General features: G+C 34.9%; 1 protein-coding gene across 7 annotated transcripts in view; it reads left to right on the forward strand.

Annotated features, from left to right (window-relative positions):
- LOC128678862 (uncharacterized protein) overlaps positions 1 to 10811 on the forward strand; it is a 113673-nt gene that overhangs the window by 96535 nt on the left and 6327 nt on the right. For 5 of the 7 annotated variants that reach the window (XM_053760726.2, XM_053760729.1, XM_053760727.1 and 2 more), the window contains 3 exons: positions 9697 to 9841; positions 10194 to 10309; positions 10686 to 10785. In XM_053760726.2, the coding sequence (XP_053616701.1) occupies positions 9697 to 9841; positions 10194 to 10309; positions 10686 to 10785 (361 nt within the window). Of the gene's footprint in view, positions 1 to 8035; positions 8253 to 9696; positions 9842 to 10193; positions 10310 to 10685; positions 10786 to 10811 lie in introns of all 7 variants that reach the window. The other 2 variants (XM_053760730.2, XM_053760731.2) reach the window with 1 other exon arrangement.

Below are 10811 nucleotides of genomic sequence, written 5' to 3' on the forward strand. Positions count from 1 at the left end.
GATTTTGATTTAGTTATTTGTATTATTGCTACTAACGTGATGCTGAATTATCATCTCTGCGGAAACTCGATATCACGGGAGGATACAAGCCAACCTTTGTAACACGAATGTGGCCCAAGGATCTAAGATTATTTCGTTAATTAGTTAATTAAAAATCATATTTGCAGATATTTAATATCGATAATACGAAGGTTTTATTTGTACCTACTTATATGGTAACTATACTTGCAGGTATCTAAAATGTAGGTAACACTATTTTTGTACTTAAATGGTTGTTTTTTTTTTAGGAATGATGAGATGAAAATATTCAGAACTGAGTGCGGGAATGAGTTGTGAAATGCATAAGCACCAAAATCATTATTAAAGAATATAACTAAAATCTACTATACACAGTACAGTCAACAGCACATCAAGTTACTCTACATCAACCTCTACGACATGATGCTGTGATAGCAGCGAGTTTGCATTGAATTTGGGTAGGTTGTTGTGCTGTTGACTGTACTAATAATCTTTATCCCTCTTTCAGGCCGTTCGATCTCGTTCCATGGGATGTTAATTAGAAACAAATTTTGTATTAGCCGACTCAGCTCATCATATTTTTTTTATAGCTTGACGACCTCGGTGGCGTAGTGGTAAAGTGCTTGCCCCTGAACTGGGAGGTCCCGGGTTCGATCCCCGGTCGGGTCATGATGGAAAATGATCTCTTTCTGATTGGCTCGGGTCTTGGATGTTTATCTATATATGTATTTGCTATAAAATATCGTATCGTTGAGTTAGTATCCCATAACACAAGTCTCGAACTTACTTTGGGGCTAGCTCAATCTGTGTGATTTGTCCTAATATATTTATTTATTTATTTAGCTTTAACATGTCCCTGGGCAAAAGCCTCCCCTCTCTCTTTCCACATTAATTTTATGATTAGTATATAATATGAACAAAAGTGGCTGACAATAAATAGGCGAAAGTAATAACATAAACAATATTAATCACTCTCTAAGAGACAGTTGTAAACAAGATGATCGTTGCTATGCCCGTGGAAACAATTGAACCATGGAAAGTGCATAGAAAGCGTGAGCCAATGCACCAGATTCACCAGTATAATAAGAACTCAGTATTACTAAAGATACTATACAAGTGAGGGTCAGAAAAACTGGACGTTAGGATTTTCTACAAGATATTGTATTCATTGATTTTTCTCCGGTTTTTTTAGTAATAAAATAATTTGTTCAGATTAAAAAAAAAAATTTTTTTCCGTCTACAATGGTTTACATAATACGTTACGTTTTAATTTATGAAGTACTTCATAATTAAATTTCTCACTTTCAAAACTTGGCACATGTGTGGTGTAGATACTAAATAAATAAATTATAAATAAATAAATAAATATATTAGGACAAATCACGCAGATTGAACTAGCACCAAAGTAAGTTCGAGACTTGTGTTATGGGATATTAACTCAACGATACTATATTTTATAACAAATAACGGGACCTCTCGGTTCAGTGGCAAGAACTTTACCACTGCGCCACCGAACTTACTTTGGGGCTAGCTCAATCTGTGTGCTCTGTAGATATATAGATAAATAGGTACTTATTTATTTATCTACCAAGTGTACCACATATCAACTTTTGCGGTTGACATTTAAGAACATGTCAAGGGAATTTCACTGAGTTTATATCACGTCCAGCTAAACCGTTTCAGAGTTATTACACATTTTATTTTGTTATATCAACAAAATGCTGAAGAAAATTATAATTTTCGTAATTAAAAAAAAAAGAATAACAAAAAATCACTGACATTTATTTATATAACAGAATATTATTAACTTTTAACCTATTTAATATTGTTAACCTCAAGATTTTAAAGAAAAATTCATAATTATATCGGCTCCGATAAAACTTTAGAACAATACTTATAGTTTCTCTATTAAAGTGATAAATTTATTAATAAATTCTATTCCTATTTTGTAACGCCAAACAAAAAAAAAATATATATATATGTATATATATATATATATATAATAATAGAAGCAAAATCGACTGGATGGAATCTGATGGGTTGTTACAGTTGCATAGCAGAAGATCTAACTTACTGACATACTAGCTAAGTCGATTTATTGCCGATAAAACTTATCACACTTTATATTAATATTTTGTTAATCTAATCAATGATAAACAGTTTTACAATAATAGATATCCTATAATTAGGTCTCTTTTTAGGATTCTGTTCAAACACTAAAAAAAAACGGAACCGAAAGGAAAGAAACGAAAGGATCACTTGTGTGTCTGTCTGTCCGTTCTTCTCCGCCAATTTGCTGCGAATCTACTGGACCAAATCAAGTGAAATTTGGTAAGATGGTGTAATTCTATGATTCAAAATACAGACGTGCCGAGTAAATAAATATTGAGGGTGACTTTCGGAGGGAACTCAGCAAATTACCAAAAGGTTTTGCTAACCTTGCAAATTACAACATTGCTCACGCATTCGCATTGGCATGTATCTGAGTTGTTGCTCCTTCATATCCGAAACTATTGACTGTGGAGCCTAAAATTTAGGAAAAATACAAAATATAGTTCCTTGCTTGTAGATAATCTATATATAATATGTATAGAGGCTCTAGATATTAATAAATAGAGGAAATCTTATAGGAATTCCACTTATAAATTATACGTAACCCTCTTCACGCGAGTTTAGCTCTCACTTGGCCGGTTTTTTTTACAACATTTCATTACATATTAGGTTTTTTCATATAATTATTTTGCAAATATAAAAGATTATAGACGTCTTTATCCATTATCTACGATTAGTCTTATTGGAATGTTGGATTGGGTGACGTCAACCCTTATTGGGTTTTGCTATGGTTACCTATCAGCTGCCAAGGTTGTGTCTCTTAATCGCCTTGTACGATATCCACTTGAGGATATAGAATGTTTCTTTTCTAGGGAAGAATATGCCGAACACTGTAAGATCAGGTTTTTGTTTATACCAGCTCCACACTGTCGCCGAACACGCGAATGCGTGAACATTGCGTAGTTAGTACGAGTGATTTTATTTACTTCAATGAAAAACCAGCTATGTATACCGAATTCGCAAAAGTTTGGCAAACTGTTCGACAGTGTGGAGCCGGCATTACAAGTCTTATTATGCAACAAAAAATCTTACCATGTCTATTTATAATTTTACAAAAATATATAAATTTATAGACTCTTGGATCTAGGAAATTATTTTCGTTCTTAATAAATTTTACTTTAGAATGTACTAGCGGCGCCTCGGGGCTTCGCTCCTGTGAGAATTTCGAGATAAAAAGTACCCCATATGTTATTCCAGGTTATATTCTACACGTGTACCTAATTTCATAACAATCGGTCCCGTAGATTTTGCGTGAAATAGTAACAAACATACTTACAACTTTCGCATTTATAGTAGAATAAATAGGTTTGAACTAATATTTGACAAATTTCTATGATCTACATATTGTGAAAATTGTTTACATTTTAAGACTTCTAAGAAAAAATCGTGTGTATAAAAGAAAGCATTAGTATTTCGCTCATTACCCGAGGAATCTGACAAGGAAACCATTTCTTTTTCAATTAGCACTGCGTATTGATTTCCAACGATTACATTTATGTGCAATACGAATGCAGTGTTGGTAAATGGGCCGACCGAAACTTGGACTATTTACTCGACTGCACAAGAACAGTGTTATGTTGTTGTGTTGTCACAATTTTATCAATCCCTTTTATTTCTTAGCGAACAATAAAAAAACAACGGAACAGATCACTACACTGGATAAAGAAATTTTATTAGACAGTGAATAGTTTTGCCTTAAACCATGACTTTCGTGTGTGAGCAGCCTTACTAATCAAGTGATAGAACATAATAAGACTATCCAAAAAAGGTCTAATTTCTGAATGAATGATTTGGTATTGATACATGATTTGTTTTGGCACAGAAGGTTTCAAAAAGACCAATTTTGATCCAATGTTTGCCATTGCAGCCCCAACTGGACCTGGTGTGGACGTGTTCTGTCAATCAAATGGCCATTAGCGTGCAAAAAAAACCTATTGATTTGCGAAACATGACGTTTGATGCGCGCGTCCTTACGTCATTGTGTGCGATGTGAATAATTAACTCTGCACTTAGGTGTACATATAGATGTTAATGTCCGACTTTCGCCACACCTGTAACTGTGATTATCATTGTACTACTTAGCTTTGCTCCGAGGCTCCGCTCCCGTGGAATTTATGGGATAGTACGTCCGGCTCATAATTCCTCTTAGTGTCCATCTGTTGCGAGCATCGGATCGACTTTTTATTGCAACTCGATTTTATCGATCATCCAATAAAATATATTTATTGGCAGCACCAAGATAGTAGTATTTCGATGCATATTACTAAGTTATAAGTCGATTGGTAGATGTATAGAGGAGCATTAGAGTATTAACTTTTGTGCAATTCGTAAGAAGTAAGCAAGTAAGTGGGTAGTAGAGAACTAATATCCTTATCTTACATCATAGCTAGTAGTTTGTAACTTTGGTAAACATCATTTAATTTAGAATATGACGTGAAAAAGTGCCTGTGAAGGCCTAATTTCTGAATAAATGATTTGATTTTGATTTCATAAAACATAGTATTTTTTGTTCTAAATTATTTCGTTCAAAAAAAAAAAACAATATCATCTGCCGCATCTGTCTGTCTTAACTTACTTAAAATAAAAACTACAACACAGATTTCATCAGGCGGATTTTACCAAATTACATAGTGCTGCGATTCCTGAGAAAGGTTCAGATGTAATTAATTGTATTGTTTTTCGAGCGAAGCCGGGACGAGTAATAAACCTATAGCGATTTGCTGTTGTCTGTTATCAGTGATATTAGGAAGAGGGGTCTACAATGTGGATATTGTCTCCTGTCCCGTCACATCCTATTGGGAGTTGCATTACTTCCTACACTTACCTAATATAAATCAATTTTATCTCTATGAACGATCCTTATTGTGAACCGAATGATGATGTGACGAACAAATTTGCATACCCGTGGACACCACACTGTAATACATTACATTACAATGTGGTGTCAATGGGAAAACTCATGTTTTTGCTAATAAATAACCTATGTCTTTGTCTAACGAAGCGAATATGAAAATCGATTCATCGGTTTTTATTTCGGCGAATGCCATTCATCGAAAAGGGTTCATTATGGGACCACATGAGTTTATGGACAAATAGTCTAATTTGAACTTGGGTATATTTCGAATTTTGTCGATTTTGTCCAGTTTTTAGCAACGTCACAATAGTAAAAGACGCTTCCGATCGAACTTTTCCGATTTTGTATTTCAATGAAAGCAGGAACCAAAGCAAAAACATTTATGTTCAGAAATTAGACCTCGACTGGCACTTTTTCACATCAAATTTTAAATTTTATATTACTTATATCTCAAAAAGCTACAAACTACTGGCATTTCGGAACGGCCACTGCTGAGAAGAAATGCCAAAAGAAACTCATTTAAACAGTGTTGATCCCTATCTTGCCAGAACGGCTTGCCATTAATGTTTTTTACGTATATTATATTATTTTTTAATGTAGAACTAGGTACATAAAGTACATGGTTAAAATGCTTATGATCTTTGGTTGCATGATAATCGGGTAACGTCCCATCATGAGGGATAGGGCAGTGTTAGCATTATTATAAGTACTCTCGACAATATGAAGGTCGATGGACCACTGTAATCTTACTACACTGCCTGTCCTTTAGCGTGAAACTGGCCAGTAACACTTATTATAATAAAAATAAAACGTTAATTTTTAATTTTAGAATTGCGTGCATAATTAATTTAACTGTAAAATGTGTGTCTAGGTTAGTGAAGTTTCAGGGACGTATTCTGTTACTATTTGTGGTGCGTTCATTTTAAAAAAGTGTTTTAAGTTCAGTAATATTTTGAGTAATATCCTGAAACCCTCATAAGTGTTGTACACGTGTGGTTAACTTGTAATAATATTGCTTCAACATTGTTGCCGCACGAGATAGCTTATTAAAAAAAAATGGTACCTACCAATTAGTAACTAATTGCCTACAGTGCGGTCTGAATGAGTAAGCAACAATATTATTTTGTCATTGCGTTGTTAATTTGTAAATTACCACTGGTAATAAATATAGATCGATTTAATATATGTAGATTTAATCTTACAAATGTTTTTTTTTGCTCGCGCAATATTACGTTTTTCCCATTTCCGAGAGAAATTCGGGCAATCCTCTTAGGTAGTTGATTCCAAGCTGATATGGCATGCGAAAAAAATGTCAAAATACCAGCTGCTTCTTCTCCCGTGAACATTGTAAAAAGATTGTAAAAGTCAATCAAGGGAAAGGACTATAAATTGTAGATTCTTGTAGCGGCTAGAAACCTAAGCCCGCCGTATTGCTGTGTAGCTGGCCGTATACTTTCGCAAATCTTAGCTCTGTCTATCTCGTAAGGGATAGACGTGATTCTACATTTGTACCTCTATTAGTTCTCGCCTAAATTCCCCAAGGAACCTCACATTAACAAACTTTAGCTTTCTACCCCCTGTTACTACGGCGCCTCGGATGTCTTGTCTCTAAGTTATCAACGGAAAAGTTTTTTATATTGTTTGATTGATCGACTAGGTGCGCCATACGTTTTTGCTTCTGTTCTATTCCATGTAGAAGGTAGGTAGACCAATAAGTGCCATGTTCTCATCTACATAATTACCTACTTTAATCCTTTAGCAAAAAATATTATAATCAGTTCAGTGAACCACAACAAACATCGAAACCAAACTTAAAAAAAAGTCCTTTTTATCCGCGCATGTTCCTGGTTGATTTCCTGGCTGTAAGGCTGTGACATCCTAGCTAGTTCTAAATAAAAAAAAAATACATTTTTAAATCTGAAAATGATAGTTATCTCATAGAGTCTTCAGCCTTCAATCAATTTTATCGCGATCTGCGTCATTGACATTGATCTAGCGCTCATTTTCGTATCAGTGATAAAAAAAGCGATAAGACAATATTACCTTATAAGGCCAGAGCCATCTCTTCCGTTGTCTGAGTAGATTTACTATTGATAAGATTTATTACCTACGTGTGGATAGAACAGATATTACATGTCATGATATACTTTTCCAGTACTTATTGGTCGGCTTCCATGAGGCATTTATTTGGTTAAATATATTTATGCTAGCGGCTCTAAGCTTCACTCGGGTAGAAACATTATTGTACATATAAACCTTGCTCAGGAATCACACATTATTGATGAAAAAATCCGTGCAGTCGTTATTGAGATTATCGCCAATACTCGTAGACGCAGACGCGGCAGAGTTTATGTAAGGATAATAGCAAAATTTATCCGCAATCGATCTGAAACAATATTTTTCCTTCAACATTGATATATTTGAAAAATAATATAAGTAATACTACAAAATTTAATTAGTTTCCCTTCTCAGCTTCAATATATCAAAATCGCCAGTAGTTTGTAGCTTTTAGAATCATTTAGTAATTGAAAATAAATGTTTCAACTTGGTATGAACCATCGAACTGAATTAGTTTAATTAGGTAGTTTTAGAGTGGATTGCACCGTCAACTTTGACACATTGCGCATATAAACGCAAAGTACCTACGCCATTTTGTGTAAACATCAGCGGCGCGCCGGTTTAAATCAACGTCAACTCTCAAATCATTAAAGTACTTATTGAAATAAATAAACAAATTGTGCATTACAACGCACTCGTCTATAGCTATCTATTCATTTTTAGTTTTGATAAGATATGACCATCACGCACCTAGGTGCATGATCAAAACTTTGACGTACGAGTATAGCGCACAAGTTGGAGAAGGTTGAAACGTTTTTGAACGAATAATATTAATTTTTATTTTGTTATGACTCGACTGCCAGTATTTTAAAATTGTGATCTTTGAAATATTAGAGACACGTCGTACTTATTAATAAAAAAAAAATATATATTACAACGGAGTTTCATAACACACATTTTTTCAGTTAATTTAAAGTATTTTTACTCAAATAGGTACTAGTACTATATTATAGACAGTGTGATAAGAATACATCAAATAATATAATGGACATGAAAGTGCCAAAGGACTATGTGATAAAAATAGTGCTGTGTTGAATGCCTAGTGTGTCGATATCGATAAGTCGATAATATGATGCTATACATCACCCAAACTGAGGAGGTGCCAGTCAAGCGACCGCCGAGACGGAAGCATATAAGTGCCAGAATACAGGTAAAAAAACGAAAAAAAAATGTTCATTAAAAAAGTTTCCACCGCTTTCACTAGTTAGCGCCAGTTTCGATTGAGGTCCTAGTCATGACGACTGTTATTGTTAAAAACTCTTTCTTTCAAATAGACATTTAAGTTCTTAAAAATAAATAATCGTTGTTTTTGTTTGTTCTCCCTATGAAGCTGGTCTTTTTGTTTTCTACTAGCTTTTTCGCGCGGCTTCGCCCGCGTAAATTTTCAAAGATTTCAAACCATAATGTATGCAAAATTTCAAGAAGATTGGTTGAGTTAGATTATTTTTGTGTTATAAAAAAATGTAATTTAACAAATTCGTTCCTTCTTGGAAAATGATCTTTTTCACAATATCCTAGGTCTTGGATCTATATGTATATGTTATAGAATATAGTATTGTTGAGTTAGTATCCCATAACACAAGTTTCGAACTTACTTTAGGGTTAACTCAATCCGTGTGATTTGTCCGTATATTTAATTTAACAAAATAGACTAGAATCACATAATATAGGTCAATGTCACAACTGAAATAAATAAATACTTAAATAAATATATTAGGACAAATCACACATATTGAGCCAGCCCCAAAGTAAGTTCGAGACTTGTGTTATGGGATATCAACTCAATGATACTATATTTTATAACAAATACATATATAAATAAACATCCAAGACCCGAGCCAATCAGAAAAATATCATTTTACATCATGACCCGACCGGGTATCGAACCCGGGACCTCTCGGTTCAGAGGCAAGCACTTTACCACCGCCACCAAGGTCGTCAAAATATATTCTGTGTTAATTAATATTAGTGTTAATGACCTTTATTTTTTGTTATTTGCGTAAAAATATACGTACGTAAAAATGTCACTAATTCAATTTTGTATTCGAAAGTTAATTCAGCCGATTGTACTACTATTAAGATGTTATCAAACGCAAAAATAGTGTTACGGTTTCGGTACAATGCTTACCCTAAACGAACTTCCTGTGTACGATGGTATAACTATACTAAGTAGAACTTCTAATGGATATACTGAAATGGAAGTTGAAAATTAATAATGCATTAAGTTTCGCTTTGATCACGAATTTTTTGACATGTGTGTGTGTGTGTGTGTGTGTATGTGTGTGGCATGGAAGTTGATGAGACAGTACTTCTCAGGTACTCTCAATAATATTGCCCAGATTTACTGAGTGATTAACTGTTATAATAGGGAATATGACCCAAGTGGCTTCTCCAGCACACGAGATTTACATAGGCAACCACTTGCTACTGGTGTAAGAAAACATCGTCATAAAACCTGCACACTGGTTGTCTATTTAGTTCTCCAGTTCTACATGCGACTACTTGCCACTAGATGGCGATAGGTAGTCATTGAAGTCGACCGATGGGCACTACTCGCCATGCAGTGAAATTACCTATTCTTTATTTACTTTCAGAGGCACCATGCCGGCATCTCGCAGTCGTCCTGCAGCGATGGCTCGCTCCTCAGCGTGGGCTCCTCGGAGATGGACGAGGACAGTAGCAGTGGCCACCACCACTCGCACGACCACTCCAACAGGAGCGACCACTCGGATATTTACAGTAAGTGAGCGTTTATTCTTAAAGAGATTTAGTATAGCTTCTACTTGTCGATACGGAATCGGAATGACTTTTAAATCAAATCATTTCTAGGGTTTTTCAGGTTTTATATTTAAGTTATATCAGTACGAAACGATAAGTAACTAATGTTATATAAATGAGTCTGCGACGATGTAAAGAATTGGTTATTATGTTTGTTACAACTCAATAGTAGGTACGTTCAGTCTGTTCAATTTATCGCTAAGCATGAGCTTTGTGTAGGGCACAAAGAAACATGAGATGTATTTTATTGATTGAATAACTTGATTATTATCTAATTATACGTCTTATAATTCGATCGTTTTCAAAATTACAGACACATCTGAACCACCAACGGGTGTGGCGCCACTGTCGCACTCTGCTGCCAAACACAAAATGGCGGTGCGTCCACGACGCACGCATGGCGCTCCGCGGCGGAAGAAAAACAATCCAGTGCGTTGAATTCAGATTCTTCACTTACTCTCCAATCACCACATATTCCCGGTTGTGTTGTAGGCCGACACAGCGAAACCCGGAGACAGCGTAAAAAACACCCATACAATTTTGAAGATTCACCTGTTATTTTACAACTGGCCGCCCGACTGAAGTAAACCATACTGGGAATGCTATTGTTGCCTAGGCTATGTGTCCCTTAGTGTAGGGCGTAACCACACGCCGCGTCAATTTTATTTATTTTCATTAATATAATATGGTTTTCTTTTCTTACCATTAAAAGCATTTTTTATATGTCATATAACCTATCGAAAGTAAAATTTCGAAAACCTATCGACATAACAATTTGAGATCAAACTTTTATTTAATTTTCCAGATTGTTGCTTCAGCCTTGCCAATCACGCCCGAACTCAACGAAGAAATGATACGAAGCACTACTCCTGAAGTCGCACACAAAACCTCAGAAGTTGTTACTGGTACGTGTCCTTGGGTTATTTTTGGC

The sequence above is a fragment of the Plodia interpunctella genome, chromosome 20 (genome assembly GCF_027563975.2).
Source record: "Plodia interpunctella isolate USDA-ARS_2022_Savannah chromosome 20, ilPloInte3.2, whole genome shotgun sequence".
Classification (NCBI taxonomy): domain Eukaryota; kingdom Metazoa; phylum Arthropoda; class Insecta; order Lepidoptera; family Pyralidae; genus Plodia; species Plodia interpunctella.